General features: G+C 39.3%; 1 protein-coding gene across 1 annotated transcript; it reads right to left on the reverse strand.

Moving 5' to 3' along the window:
• Positions 1–11,956: 11,956 nt before the first annotated feature.
• On the reverse strand, positions 11,957–15,720 carry LOC111840809 (motor neuron and pancreas homeobox protein 1-like). Its single transcript, XM_023806078.2, has 3 exons — positions 14,761–15,720; positions 12,654–12,814; positions 11,957–12,432 (listed from the first exon to the last, which is right to left on the reverse strand). Exons 1-3 carry the CDS (start codon positions 15,203–15,205, stop codon positions 12,064–12,066), a joined length of 975 nt encoding a protein of 324 aa, XP_023661846.1. The 5' UTR covers positions 15,206–15,720; the 3' UTR covers positions 11,957–12,063.
• Between the last annotated feature and the right edge of the window lie 950 nt (positions 15,721–16,670).

A 16,670-nucleotide genomic window follows, 5' to 3' on the forward strand; every position in this document is an offset into this window, starting at 1 on the left:
GAAAGGCATGATGGGAAATGCATGATGCCCCTAACCCCGCCCCTTCGTATTATGACGACAGAGAAATTCCGCGAAATTAAAAATATGCCAATGCTGAATGTCTAGAGAAGTTTCTCGTTAATTTTGGAGCATTTCCAAATTACGTGTCAAGTAAAACTAGATTAAAGCTAACTAAACCAACTAAATAAATTTTAAGAATCTGTATTTTACAGCGTGGAGATAGTGATTGCATTGGTCAGATTTTGGTCAATAAGAACCGATGGCCACCTGTTTCTGTTTTTGAGTAAATTAAATGACTGCGAAAGCACCCGCCAAAACGTTACAAACTGCAAACAGTACATGCTATAGTTCAGTCTTGGATATGTAAATCTATTTACTATACTGATGTGAAATTGAAATTAAAATGACAAAAGAAAAAAAAAACATTCGTTCAACTGTGGACACAATTGTCCCTATAATACGCTATGGCTAAAGAGATTATAGTTTGAACACACAGTTAACATTTCTTATATCAAAATGGCCAGATACGGCTTTGAGACAAAGATGGAATTTCTTTAAACCACGAAGCGGAGCTGGATTTTGTAGGCTACTTTGCAGATGGGATGCGCAATTAACGCTAAAATTCACAATGTATAATATAATGTTTTCTGAAATCGGCAAAAGTCTGGTTTACATGACAATGAGCCCTCTACAAGTTATATTCTAAAGTTAAACTTAACACACTGCAGCTCAGTGGTCACTATGTCGTACTCTCTGTGTGCTGCCAATAGAGGGCGTCCAGTGATTAATTATACTGAGAACAGATCCAGGTAGAAAAACAAAGCTGTAATCGTCTGCTTGACTAGGTACATTCTGCAAGCAGTTATTAGTAGCCTCATAGTAAAACTACGGATACTGTACTTTAACAATCAGGACAAATGATTAGTAAATGGTATTTAGTATGGAACATCAGGCAGGAAGTGAAGACTTCAGTGTGATAGGGAATATTCTCCATATACCAACAAAAGCATTCACATTTCAAACTGTCACCCATCCATCTTCCTTAACCGCTTATCCAGGTTAAACAGGTCTGTTTTCATAGAGCCTGCTAATGCAAACCAAGTGGACAAAATAAACATTTTACTGTTTGACTTTTTTATTTTTAATTTTGGGGGACAAGTGTGTTGTTCTGTGGGTTGGAATACTGTGCATGTTCAGAAAGTCACTGGTTTATGAGAGACCGGTCATAGCAAAATTATACAATTCCTTGGTGAGACCTCACCTAGAATATTGTGTGCAGGTTTGGTCACCATATCTTAAAAAGGACATAGCGGCCTTAGAAAAGGTGCAGCGTAGGGCCACAAGAATTATTCCTGGTCTTAGAGGAATGTCATACGAGGAAAGGTTAGTTGAGCTAAATCTGTTCAGCCTCAAGCAAAGGAGACTGAGGGGGGACATGATCCAGGTCTATAAGATTCTAACAGGTTTGGATGCTGTTCAACCGAATAGTTACTTCAGCATTAGTTCAAATACAAGAACTCGTGGACATAGGTGGAAATTAGCGGGAGAACATTTCAAACTGGATTTAAGGAAGCACTTCTTTACACAGCGTGTAGTCAGAGTATGGAATACTCTTCCTGATAACGTAGTGCAAGCTGAATCCTTGGGTTCCATTAAATCAGAGCTAGATAAGATTTTAACAACTCTGAGCTATTAGTTAAGTTCTCCCCAAGCGAACTCGATGGGCCGAATGGCCTCCTCTCGTTTGTATAGTTCTTATGTTCTTATGTTCTTACTGAAAGCAGGGGTGCAGTAAAGGAGGGGATAGTTAGGGTGATTCCAAGGGTCCCCGGCGACAGGGGCCCTCAAAAATTAGTAACATAATATGATTGGTCAGGGTTGAGGACCCAATGTGATATGCCTTCAGGGGGGCCAAAATCTCTAACGACACCCCTGAATGAAACACTTGCATATATATCCTCCTGAGACCCAAGGGAAAAAAGTGTCCTTCAATTTTAGGTTGTTTGTCTTTGGAGTAAATAAGACATCTTACAATTTAGATTTTTTTCAAATTTATTTTTATTTTTAATTTCACAGCATGTCCTCTTTAGTGCACAACAGGAATAAATATGTTTCCCAACATCAGTGAAAAGATAGATGCAAAGATAAAATGTCCAGTACAATGGACATAAATGAATGCGTGGGGTCTCAGGAGGTTACAGACCTGCCGAATCTGTAGGTCCATGCCTGCTGAAACCTGAAACAGGTACCCTCTTCACTTCTGCTATACCTCTGAAACACTATACATTTGGCAGGTATATGTGCCAGGGTTTCAATAATTTAGTCCTCATATTGAGCCCCAGTCGCTCCAGGAACTGGCTGGACCTGATTTCTGACTTGTACATCGCTCTGGATTGAAGCATCCACTAAATAAATGTAGGCCGAAATACCATAATTTTGTGGACTACCATGTGGCATTGCCTCCTGGCACTTTTCTTTGTGATCCTTATCATACTACCAAAAATATTAACTTTTTTGTAATATTATCGCCTGTTTAAATCATGTGTTGACAGTACAGGTTAACAGATAGCATGATAATGCATGATAAACCAGGTAGGCTGTAACCAACTACAGTATATAAACGTGTATATATACTCGCTTACAAACATAGGTTTAACAGTTAATAAACAGTACAGGATTTTTCAAATACTTTCTTCATTCCGATGGCCAGCGGTTAAAGTTGGACAGATGTGAATTTATGGGCCATTCGCTCTTTCCTTTACCATCCCATTAACTTAAGTGACACGACAAGGCAGTAGGAAATCTAAACCAATAAGGGTGATTACTTTAAAAGATCACACAATCTGTTCATATTTCCGTAATGAGCCTGACATTTCGCTGATTGATTAAACTACAGGGTGTAAATATTTTACAGGGTCGCGCTGCTTAAGTTATTGTTTCTGATTTATATTCCAACAAATGAAATACACACATTTATTTATTTAACTCTGAAATGAGGCTTTCTGGTAACCATTTTAAAGTGGAAGAGTACTGCAGCTCATATTGACAGCATAGGGTGACTTTAATATACAACAACGGTAATAGACATCTCAGTTTTTCTGCGTTGCCCGCACACACACGTACAAACACACACGGATGTAAGCTCATTACAGCAGCATTGCCTTAAAGAATTATAAGTAACAAAGCGTTTTGTTGAATCAGCAGCCTGTAAAAAGCAACGTTTTATCACAGAATTTGCTGAATGTATAGTATAGAAATCCGTATCACGTACAGTTCTCTTAAGAGTAGCCTAATATTAGCAATAATTTGGTTATTACAGTATTATTTGCATAGTTGTAGATGCTGCTAGTTATGTATGATTTTTATCTCTATTTTTACTCTATTTTTCCGGTTATTTTATTGTGCAATGAAAGACAAACACCTTTCAAAGTCATCGAAATGGATCGCAGGCATCGCTTTATATTCTGAATAAGAGATAAATTGCTGGAGGCGTGACACAAAGGACATAAATGTTGTGTTATTTTATGGATTTTTCTATCTTCTGTATTTATTTTTATTTATACTCAAAAAGTTCGAAGCATGGTATAAAGTAAAGTGGCGCGTGATATACGTCATCCCAAAGCTCCACTTAAATATAAAATGAATGAATGAATGAATGAATGAATAATATCCTTTACATTAGCTTATTTGGTAGAAGCTTTTCTTCAAATCAAACTTGTCAGTGCAAATAATAAGTGCATTTAGCATCAGACAAATAGAATTAACTCAAGTATATAATCAGCAAGCACAATAGGTCTTGCGCAGTGTTGTTGCATATGCGAGTGAAATGTTGCTGTATAAAAAATGGAAATACAAAACGCCAAGAGTGCCCTAACAAAAACATACTGTATCAATATAGACTGTATCGCGCAAAAACCAAGCCAAGCAAATACATAAATAATAATATAATCCAGCACAAGCTAGGAACACACATACAAGCTAACCAGTTACGCGGCACTCCCCATTTACGATTTTAAGGAACAGTGTATTTATGCTTTCTAATGTGAATCCACTTTAAATGTCAGCATGTTTAAATAATAATAATAATATTAATAATAATAATAATAATAATAATAATTATTATTATTATTATTATTGGCGTTGTTGTTGTTGTTGTTGTTATATATGCATCAATTCACCGATAATAAGTTGTTTAACATAAACATGTAAATATAGCCTTCCTTATTGTTCTTGGAAGGTTTTTTTTTTTATCGTGAAGGCAATTATCTGCAAAGGAAGACAGCCTTTTCTTTCTGTGAAATCGCGTAAGGTCCTAAGACCCAGACTGTATTATTTTCGTTGTATGTCCGTTTTATTCTGGTGAATAAAAATATTAGACAGGACGATACTGCAATACCGAATTTTATCATTTACACGTATTTACTGAAACTTGTTTACCTTATGTTAAAAAAATATGCTTTTTATCATTTTAATATGTCTCTTAATATCTCAACAAATTAGCGGAATATTATCAAAATTAAAAGAACGGAATCTTAAATAAATTCATAACATTGAATTGGTTGGGTTATTATTTACGCTGTGAATATCAAACCTGATCAAACCTCTCCACAAATTTTATATTATAAGCTTTTGCTGCTGGAGGTAAACAGTTCACAGTTTTTTTTGTATTATTTTTTTGAAAATTTCACACATCAATAGGGAAAAATGAAAGTGCATGCATTATATCATATTTGTAATGTATTAATAGAGTGAACTTCACAGATGCCATTTGTAATGCTCATCACAATAATTGGTACTCCTGATACTCTATTATATCAATTACAAATTACCATAATTGTATCTAATTCCTACCATTTCCCCTGTCTCTCTTCGTCCTCCAGTTCACCTTCTCTTGTTTGGTGTAAATCTGCACTAACAGCTATGCAATTACCATACGCACGAAGATTTTTTCGACTCACAGGTGCTTCTACTGCTCTGCCCAATCTACTGCTGTCATCCTCACCCACCATAGTCTTGTTTTATCCTTTTGGGCTCAAGTTTGTTCTCAGAATCATCCAGCGTAAAGGACAGTCTGCAGGATTTCCTTCCAGAGACATTTTGCTGAATACATCATTCAGTCATTTATTTAGCATGCAATAAGTGTTACATTTCACCCATTTATACAGCAGGACATATTTCACAGAAGACATTTATGTTAAGTACCTTGCTTAAGTATATGCAGTGGGGCCTCTCCAGTGAAGTGAAGCTGCATCTAATTACAATATTGTTTCCTTAACACAGTACCCTAAACCACTGTGGTACCTGCTGTTTATGCTGGGATTCCATCCTGCTGTAACAATGTTACTTTGAAGATGCTGCTTTGTTTTTTTATCGTCCTTTGTAACAAAGCATCCAATCAAGCAGCGCAACATCTGAAAGGTTATAATGCAGTTTCTCTTTTAAATTAAGACCACCACTGTATCTAGCATTAATTCTCATGCCGGAAGTAGCACCTTGTCTGGGTGTCGTCCCGGCTGCCAACGAGAAGGCAGACCTTGCAGTGCCTTAACGAGGCAGCACAACTTCAAATGTGCCAGTTAAAAATACATTTAATCACTATATAAACATGTTCTTGCCCGCCCCAAGGAGGAGTTATGCTGTGTCTCTACTGTTCTCATATTTAATCACTGCCCTCACACTGCCTCCCAGTAAAGTTCCCCATTTGGTCTCACTGATCATTTGGTTTTTCGCAAATTAAATGGGCCGGGTGACATCAGCATCAGGGGCTCATTATTTTACTCCCATTCATTAACTTAATTATTTGACTATCAGTAAACCTGCCTGAGTAATTCATATTTGAGAGCCTAGGCAATAAACAGCGGGCTGCTGCGTGTTTATCATGCTCTGTGGATTTGTGTCTTCTTTTTAATCAGCACTATTGTCAGGGTGGGTTAAGAAGAAGAGAAAACTAAGCTGTGAAGAATGGGAAAATGTGTGGGGACACTTCCATTTAAAGGCCCTGAAAACTGGCCAATGTTTCTGTCTCATGCGATTCATTATCTGGCCACTTTGTTCTCGCATCTTGATTCAGCGTGAGCAGACATCTCGGAAAAATGAGGGCTGTCACATAAACCAAAATTCCTCTTAGCATGCACTGAACTTCCTCCATTCTTGGAATTTGACGTTGAGCCTATGCCTACAAAATGTCTTATATTGGACAGGTCAATTTACTGAAAGATCTCTGCCAGTAAATTAGTTTGTCATCTCTTTTGCGGGCAGCCCTTTGTCTGCTCCATACAAGGATTTACTGCTGCTCTCTTCTAGGTCCTCCTAACTACAGACAACTCTCCGTTCAGCAAATGTTAGTAGAAATTCTGTCTTTTGCTAAGTATACATAACCAAAATACAAACCTTGATGTAGCAGGAAACAGTATTCATGTTAAGTTTAGTAGAATCTGATGGGGACGTAATTTTTCTTATAAAGTACATTGTAAATTGGTTTATTAGTGTATGTTACCACCTTTGATAAGAGGGATGACAATGGTTCTGAAGTGCAAGAGGACTTCATACCTGTTTCCAGCAAAACTAAATCTAGGAAACGACAACCAAGGTGGTTTACTAAGGAAATTAAGAATAAAGTCTGGAGGAAAAGGGCTCTGTTCCACAATTGGAAAATAAGTAATGATTTCAAAATTAAGCAGCAGTATCTAAGTCTACAGGTGGAGTTACAAAATAACATTAGACTGTCCAAGAGGGATGTAGAAAGAAAAATTGCATTGGAGGCTAAGGATGACAATAAGAGTTTCTTCCAATATTTTAACTCCAAAAGAGATCTAAAAGCTGAAATCACTAATTTGCCTTATAATTGAAAATGAAATTGATATAGTAAATGAGATTAATGATTATTTTTCACTGGTGTTCACAGTAGAGAACACAAGTAACTTACCACCATTTAGTACGAATACAGCATTGTCTATGACCAATATATGTATAACTGAGGTTGATGTGATACTAAGCCTAGCTAAACTCAAAATAAATAAATCGCAGGGCCCTGATGGCATCTGACCTATAGTTTTAAAAGAGATGAGGGATATTATTAGCCAACCTTTAACTTTAATATTCCAGAAATCATTATCTGCGGGTGTGGTACCTTCAGATTGGAAGCATGCTAATATAACACCCATAAAGATTGCAGGTTCGAATCCCCGACCAGCAAAGCACCACTGAGGTACCCTGAGCAAGGTACCACCCCCAAGCACTGCTCCCCGGGTGCTGAATTAGCTGCCCCCTGCTATGTCACAAAAAGTCACATATGGGTTAAATGCAGAGGACACATTTCATTGTTGCGCGCTGTGGTGTGTTGACAATGACCACTGATCACCAAATTCTAAATTCTAAATATTCAAAAAAGGGGATAGAAGTAATCCAGCAAACTATAGGCCAATCAGTTTAACTATAATTACTGGAAAAATAATGGAAGCTATAATCCAAGTGCAAATGGTAGATTGCCTGGATGCAAATAACATTCTGAGAGATAGCCAACATGGATTTAGGAGAGGTAGATCCTGTTTAACGAATCTACTTGAGTTCTTTGAGGAAGCTACAAGTGAAATTGATCACAAAAAGGCCTACATTGTGATCTACTTAGATTTCCAGAAGGCCTTTGATGTTGTCCCCCACAAATGGCTCTTGCTAAAGCTCAAAGCTGCAGGGATTGTAGGAACTGGGGCAGCTTGGATCAAAAACTGGTTAACTGACAGGAAGCAGCGAGTAGTTATTAGAGGCACAATGTCACAGTGGGCCTCCATTCATAGTGGGGTACCGCAGGGTTCAATTTTAGGACCACTATTGTTCCTAATTTACATTAATGATATTGACACCAATACATACAGTAAACTGGTTAAATTTGCAGACGACACCAAGGTGGGTGGTGTAGCAGATACTGATCTAGCAGCAGAGAGGCTACAACGGGATCTGGATTTAATTAGCGACTGGGCTGATACTTGGCAGATGAAATTTAACACAGATAAATGTAATCCATGCAGGGAGCAGAAATATAAAGTACAGATATTTTATGGGTTCCACTGAAATAAAGGTAGCTGATTACGAGAAAGATCTCGGTGTGTATGTTGATGCTTCCATGTCTCACTCTCGCCAGTGTGGGGAAGCAATAAAAAAGGCCAATAGAATGTTGGGTTATATCTCTAGGTATGTGGAGGTCAAGGGAGGTGATGTTACATTTATATAATTCCTTGGTAAGACCCCACCTAGAATATTGTGTGCAGGTTTGATCACCATACCTTGAGAAGGACATTGCTGCCTTAGAAAAGGTGCAACAGAGGGCTACGAGAATGATTCCTGGTCTTAGAAGAATCTTATGAGGAGAGGTTAGCTGAGCTGAATCTGTTTAGCCTTGAGCAAAGGAGACTAAGGGGGGATATGATACAGGTCTATAAGATGCTAACGGGTCTGGATGCTGTTCAGCCAAATGGCTATTTCAATATTAGTTTAAATACTAGAATTCGTGGCCATAAGTGGAAATTAGTGGGAGAACATTTTAAAACAAATTTGAGGAAGCACTTCTTTACATAGCATGTAGTTAGAGTATGGAATAGTCATCCTGTTAGTGTAGCGGAAGTTAAAACCCTGGGTTCCTTTAAATCTGAGCTAGATATGATTTTAACAACTCTGAGCTACTAGTTAAGTTCTCCCCAAATGAGCTTGATGGGCCCCCTCTCCTTTGTAAATTTCTTATGTTCTTATGTCCTTTTGAAGATTATCCATCAGTCCATCCATCCATCCATCCATTTTCCAGCTAGTTTTCCAGTACAGGGTTGTGGGGAGCCTGGACCAACACATTGGACACAAGGGCAATGGAACATGATGGATGGGATGCCAGTTCATTGCCTGGCAAAGGAACACGATGGATGGGATTCCAACACATGGGCAAACACGGACATGCTAAGAGGCAGTCACACACTATGGGCAATTCAGAGCAGGCAATCCAGCTAAATACATGTTTTTGAGCTTTGCAACAGCATGATCACAGGGGCGTCAACAGCACCATATGGCAACTCCTTCTATGCACAACTCATAGCTGGTACCCAGCTGCAGCTGCATGGCGGCCCCGATTACTCACAGCTCATACCCTGTAAACCACCGAGTGAATGATGAAACTCCAAATCATGATACCGTCCCATCCATCCATCCATCCACCCATCCATTCTCTGTACCTGCTAATCCTAGCCATGGTCACAGAGGGGTTGAGAGCCTGCAGGTGTAAATCAGGGAATAACTCAGACTTTGCACACACACCATTCACTGCAATGGACAATATAGCAGCTCCAACTCACCTCAGCATGTTTTTGGACTGTGGGGGGGAATGCGGAGCACCTGAAGGATACCCTACGACAGCGGGGGGAGAGCCTGCACATGGACCCATAGCAGGGACTTAAACCTTACTCTCAGACTACACTAGCACACTATAAATTGGAATAAGCTATTTTAAGATCAGTTCTGTTCAATACTTTGACAGCAGGCCTTGAAAAATAGCTACTCTGATCAGTAAAGTGATGAGCGAGCTGGTGATGGAATGACATGCAGAGTTAATCCCACCCAGTAACAGCACCAGTGTGCAAGGTGTGGAATCCATTGTCTAATGTGGTGCATATCAGGTCTTCACTCACTTAAGTTATCAGTTATTGATGTCAATAATTCTGTCTTTCTCATTGATCTCATTCAGTTGTGATTGAACAAAGACATGGGGAATTGATTTTATAATTTGCCAAACATCTTAAAATAATCAAGAAAATAATCAGGCAACTGAACAATGTTTGTGTTGTGTAATAGATATTACTGCAATTATAATGTAACTGTGATCTTTTAATAGGATTAATATTTTAAAATTCTGATAAGATCTAATTATCTTTTCGGTCCTCCTCTGACAGCTCTTAAGAATATTTTTGAAATGATTGATTACATCCCAAAATCGGCCCATAAGTATGAGGGAAGCTGTAAATTAAGATTTACTGATGGTCTGAGATATGATTCCACTCAAGCGTAGGTTTACAGCCAAGGGGCTGATCAATATAGTGACCAGCCAGTGAGATCACAGCATCAATTCTTCTGAGCACACTCAAATACACCCAAGTATGAGTAAATTCTTTATTCATTTTTAAAACTATTTTTTAAACATCAACAGACTCATTACAGATAAATACATGTAGCTTTTTTCTCTCATTGTAAATAAATTAGATACGATTTAAAATGCTTAAATAACATTCATAGCAACAGTAACAAGAACGAGAATAAGTGGGAAAGAAAGTGTAACCACAGTCAATGACACCGTTTCTCGGCTTCTCCAGAGTTCCACTCAGGTTGTGGTGAAACAGGCAAACCAGCCAAGGGGACTAAAGTATCAAATGATTCAAACAAAACAGTTCTGACTCCTGTCTCCTCCGTCAGGCGAACGGCCAGTGTCAAAGTGCTGCACTCTGAAAACTTACCTCCCTCATCCATCACACATAAGCACCAGAGTTTAAAATCACATAGAGTCTGGTAAATACAAGCCAGGGATCAGAATATGTCACACAGTGTGTACATATATATATATATATATACATATACACTGCAAAATAATGATATTATATATACACACATATAAGCATGCTATGGAGAAATGTATGCAATGTAAACAATGCATATTGACAGTTCCTTTGAGGGTTATGGCCCAATCGAAAAAGATCAGATTCACAAAATTTATTACACAGGTAGAAGCAAAGAAGTCTCTTCATCAAATATAATTTCCACTTTGCTAAGTTATTGCAGTGCAAGTGCATGTATATGTTTATACATATTTGCATATCTGTATTGTTTCACTGCCCACCACGCTACTACTAACTGGATTCACACTCTGAAGTTTCTATCCACACTGCATACGATCAGCGTGCTTAGGGGGCTCAGCAGCCCAATGGTCTTCGGTTCCCAGAAGTTTTTCCAAGTACCTTTCCTGTCCTCTGCCTTTTACAGGTGGATGTTTTAAATTATTGAACACTAACTGCTATTGTTGCCCTATCAACTTTACAATGTGGCTATTAGATCTTAGTTCAAGTAGTAAGAAGGCTGTCCCATAAAAGACATTGAAGGGAACTGACCTAAATTACTAGGACATTAGGTGGCGCTCTGTACCCCCATTCAGATGTGTGATGCATGTCTTCGGTGTGACTCAAGTGCAGAAATTATGCTAATGGCTTCCATGAAATATGCGTTATGTGCATATTTGGTTCAGATCAGTGTCTCATCAATGGTCAGCATTTGGCTCAGGGTTCCCTCTGCCTGTATTAAGATCACACAACAATCTCAGTCCATATCTTAAGACGTCCTCACCTTAAACCAAGATCATGGTGGAAACATTGTCATATCCACACTTATTAACATGTTTGGCTTATATTAAAATTACACATTTAAAATTACAGCAAAATGATTTAATTTGGTAGATAAAGGATAAAACGAAAGTCTGCAGATGACTGCTTTTTTTTGGAAAATAAAGTGCACACCTTAATTTCCAAAATGATTACCTTATCACTGCAGTGCGTTGGCGCCCGCCCAGGGTTGGTTGCCGCCTGCGCCCGTTGTTCCCAGGATAAGGTCCAGGCCCCCCGCAACCCCAGTGGGGATTAAGCGGTTACGATAATGGATGGATGGATGGATTACCGTATCATTTTAAAGTGAAGTTAAAGTTTTGCCTGGATACTACATTCAGTGATATTCTGCATGTTGTCACTTTTTTAATGTTTAATGATTGCGGGAATTATTTAATTGATGATGAAACAGTCAAACGCGTAGGGCTTTCAAATGGGTCATAATCTGATAGGTTCCTCACTGTCTGGTTGCCAAGGGCAGGGTTGATGGGGTGTTAAGTCTTTGCCACTGATTCCCCCCCCCTACCCCCCCCCCCCCCCCACATCAAAACCTGACAAGAGAACAACCAGCAAGATCCAACCAACAAAAAAAGTTGCACGCTGTCAGCACATTGGCTGCTAGTTCATTAAAAAGGAAGAGCTCCTCTATGCTACACAGGACGGCTCAAAGTGCTGCGCGGATCTTCCTGTCCGGCCCGCTTTCCTCCAGTTCCTCCTCAGAGTAGGCGCTGTGGGGGCTGTATCCCAGCTCAGCCGTGTCCCGCAGGAAGTCAGAGGGGTGCTGCAGGCCCACGCCACCTGCCATGCCCACAGCGAACTCCCGCTGTGCTTCCTCGTCCTCCTCGTCCTCGTCCTCCTCTTCCTCATCCAGGTCTCCCTTGTGCTGCAGGCCGGCCCCAGGCCTCCGGCCTTCGCCCGCCTTGTCGCCCGGCTTGCCGCCCCGCAGCCGCTCGCCATCCCCCTGGGCTGCCTGCTCCTTGGCCTTGCGACTTCGCTTCCATTTCATTCGCCGGTTCTGGAACCAGATCTTCACCTGCGGGCCAGTGACACACAGAACAGTCAGAATGTCCATAGCCATGGCAATATTATATAGTAATCGTATTTTCTTTAAAAACCGCGTTATGCTCTTTCACACATATTTATTTTGCAAAGGTTTGGTCCTCATTAATCGCCACAAAATTTACCCATAAGCCCCAGACTGACAGGGCCTTTGATACCTGCGCTCTGTTATCTACGTCTGATTCTTGATCTCACCTGCGTCTCGGTCAGCATCAAAGCGGTGGCCACCTCGAAGCGCTTCGGCCGAGATAAGTACTTATTGAGTTTGAACTGGTTTTCCAATTCCAGCAGCTGTTGGCTTGTGAATGCAGTACGCGGACGTCGGCATTTCCCCATCAGACCCGACTGCGGAGCGGCTGTTTAAAAAAAAAAAGAAGAAAAACGAATAGGCTTACAGATCATGACAGAAAGCAGTAGGACAATTACACAACCTGACAGGGCACAGTTGATCCATTTTCGCCAAACTAAATGGAAGCACGGGGCATCAAAATGTAACACCTTCAACCCAAAGATAAGGACAAATAGTTTTGTATTTCATGGTCAATTATGATTTATTCCAGTTTATTGTCGTCGAGAGGACATGAAGATAGCAGCAAGGCTATAAAACGTACGACGACGCCATTAAGTTAATGAAAATTCGATGGACGCCTTAGAAACTTTATTGATGAACTACAGAATGTTTAAAGTGTTTGTTTATAGGTTCCCCTAACACAAAAGCTATTTTAACTGAGTCAGTCTTCATAGCAACAGAACAATAGAAAACAGATATAATTACAGTTACTTGTTTAATCGCGTCTTATAGCGAATAAAAGCGTGGGTGGACATTTTGAATAAAGCACATTGCTTCGAAATCGTTTTTTTCCCCATCCTGTGTTGAATGTGCCTTTTTGCTAACGTTTTGAACAAATAAGTCATACTTTGATACCGTGTAATTATTAAACGCCCGAGGATGAAATAGGCCTATGCATCTACGTGAATAATGAAAAAAATTAGGTTTTTGGAAATAATGGTGGTTTCTTGGTTGCAGGTAAATTTATCATTTATTATGTATAATAAATGTATTATTTTGTGTGAAGACCAAATACTAAATGTCATTAGGGCGGTAATATTTAGTGTTCACGCTAAATAAGAAATAGCATTAAAAGTATTTGTGTGATTTTTTGTTTGTTTGTTTTTTGCTTTATGTTCAGGACTGGTTGTGTGAATTTGCAGTCCCTGAATCCCAGTTCCTGTATAGCCTATACTGTCTCTAAAACAGAACTGTAAGCCGAAATATTTCAATCATGCCCTTTCTTATCGCTGACTTCACAGGACCTCAATTTAATAAATAATCCAACGACGCCGTAAACAGTGTGCCTGCCTGGTGAAAAATTAACCCTAATAAGCGTATTTCAGCGCGCGAGTAGCCTACTGAGTTACAGAGGATTTGTCTTTGCCTTCCCTCCACTGTTAATGTTGCCTTCCATTATTATCTAGGAGTGTAGCCTCTACTTTTTCTACCTTTTAGATTTTTTAAGGTTTTATACACAGAGCTCTTTGTTTTGTTTCGATGTCATGAAATACTTATAGATTAATTGCGGTTGGTCGGTTGAATGCGTGTCACCACGGGATAGACAATCTGAAGCAATAAGTACCTTCATGCTATCGGTTTGTTCTAATAGGAGATTATAAAACAGTTTAATACTCCTTGCATTCAGGTAAACTAACTATTTTAAGTAACTTTTATGAAAATCACACTAGGCGAATGAAAGAGAATCACTTATAGGCCTATTCTTACTTTTTCCATACAATGTGTCAAATTGCACAAAGATTTGCACAAATTAAAAAAACTGTAATAATACTAATCTTCATGATTTCGTCTAAATAGTTCACTGCGCCTGAACACTTAATTTGAACACTCAAATGAAGTAATTCTTATTAAACGAATTAACAGAAATAAATCAATAAGAATTTTTTTTTTAAACTTTGTTGTCATTGTTTTGCATTCTGTAAAGCAATTTACGCAGCAAGTATTAACTTAAAAACCCAAATTTTGTTAAATTATGCATAACCGTAATGTTCTTTCAGATGGAGAAACAAAATTAAGGATTATTGCTTTTTTCACCTTATATAATTTCATTAATAATGGGGTCCAACCCGAAAAACATTCTTAAAATATGTCTTATATGTGCAGCCTACGGACAAAAAAAAGTTAAAGTGTTTAATAATTCAAGGTCTTATCTTTTAGTTATTGGGTAAATCTATATATTAGATATGATTGCGAAATACTATGAACAATACGTCCACGACGTGTTTCACTCACAGCTGTAGTCCGGAAGGCGTGGTACCATAATCCCGGCCCGAATCCAGTGCTCCAAAGGAAAAGATCCAGCCATGGCCGCCGCTTTGAGATGCTCCGGGTATGGCTGAGTCAGCTGCGTGAAGCCAGAATAGGTGAAGGCAGGGTGCTGACCTCCCAAAGCAGAGATGGGGTACATGGGCGCTGGATACATTCCAGGAATTGTACCCTGAGGAAGTGAGGCAAGTCCTGGGTGAGGGATGTTCAACAAACCCGGTTTGGGTATAATTCCGGTTTGAAGCTGGAGCGCTCCGGGGGTTCCGCGGGGAGAAGGAGTCTCCGCACGCCGGCAGGATACGGGGCTGCCAGTGGGACTGTCACTGCTTAATCCCGGTGAGAGCTCCCGGTTGCCTCGATTAGGTTCGTCAGCCAGTAAGGCATCGATTCGGAAGTTTTTGGATTTCTCCATGACAGTTGCTTTCAGGACAACAGCACCGTGCAGATATCTCGACCGACACAATTTTTATGCTCTGTTAACTTCCCTCTCCTTACAACCCGTCGTGACACCTGCAGTATACGCGGATATTTCGCGTGGGCTATTCTAACTTTTGGTAGGACATTCTCCGAAATACAGCGACACTAAAAAACGAAACAGTAGAACATAATTTGAAATCAGTTCCCCTTTAGTGCGCTGTAGTGCACAACAGCGGCTACCTGCATAACACACAGATCTTCCCGCTATAGGCTCTGCGATAACCTCAGTTCCTTTGCACTGACGTGCTGTTACTTTGAATCCGGCGCAGCAAGAATCCCGGTTCGCGGTTATTATTCTGTAATCTATAAAGTTTAAGACTACTCATTTAGAATTAATCAGATATTCAGGTGACCAAGCACTAAAATAGATTTTTGTTGGCCTTTGCTAATTTTTGCTTGTTCTTTATTAACCCTGCACGTTCCTCTTTCTTCTTCGGTTGTCTCGCATGTTTTGTCTTCTGTTTCTGTTCTTCAGTTTTATGGTATCTTTACTTAGTACTCCAGCCCCAATTCTTCTGTCTGGCCCACCCGCAGCCCTCCCATTTCCTGCTTTCTGATTGGCTCAGAGTGCAGCCAGGAAAGGTCAGCCGCAAATGCAGCTCTCTAATTAACTAATTACACTCTCGTTTACCACCTCTTCAAGCACACTCAGCTTTTTGTTGTGCCCCAAGGCTTAAACGAGTCCAACTAGTTTGACAACAGAAAAACAATATTCAATATACATGTACCGAGAGTGTGACATTTATAATACAGGCCTAGTGGATAGTAATACCTTGTGGTTAACTGACAATGGAAATTGCTGCGAGCAAAGTCAACAAATGAATAATTTCCTCCTCAAATTTCTTTATATGAATATGCCTATATTAAAATGATGCTACTTTATTATGCAAGCGTTTGTCTTCGTAGATACATGCCTACTGAGTGCATTTCCTCTTTATACCTGATTACTCTACAGGCTACAAAGTCCGTTATCTTCTCATATGTTCTCCATTAAATTTCATTTTATAACAAAAATCGTTTCATCACGGAAATTAAAATCAGTGTTATTGAGCATATTTTACATTTCATTATAGTATATTTGAAATAGGCCTAGCCTACTTCTTTTTATAAGTGTTATTCAATGCTCTTGCAAAAATTACAGTTTTACTTGTAAAATAAGTAATTATATAGGCGATTTAACGATTCTCAATTGTAGATCATTTAATTAATTTGCCTGAACAAAAATGAACTGAATCCGGAACAATTTCAGCCTCCGCTAACTCCCTCGTTATTAGCGGCATACATATGAGAAGGTTATACTAATATTATGATTTATATTTTAATTAGTGCAATTTTAACGACTTGCTGATGTTAAAAATCCAGACTAAAATGCCCAAGTAATTAAATTTTACGAGGTAGAA

Source organism: Paramormyrops kingsleyae, chromosome 1, assembly GCF_048594095.1.
Source record: "Paramormyrops kingsleyae isolate MSU_618 chromosome 1, PKINGS_0.4, whole genome shotgun sequence".
In the NCBI taxonomy this organism is placed as follows: Eukaryota; Metazoa; Chordata; class Actinopteri; order Osteoglossiformes; family Mormyridae; genus Paramormyrops; species Paramormyrops kingsleyae.

Coding starts and splice junctions, on each gene's coding strand:
- LOC111840809 (XM_023806078.2), bottom strand. CDS start 15,205: ATGGAGAAATCCAAAAACTTCCGAATCGATGCCTTACTGGCTGACGAA. Junction 12,815..14,760: donor ACGCCTTCCGGACTACAGCT/GTGAGTGAAACA, acceptor TTTTTTAAACAG/CCGCTCCGCAGTCGGGTCTG. Junction 12,433..12,653: donor TGATGCTGACCGAGACGCAG/GTGAGATCAAGA, acceptor ACTGGCCCGCAG/GTGAAGATCTGGTTCCAGAA.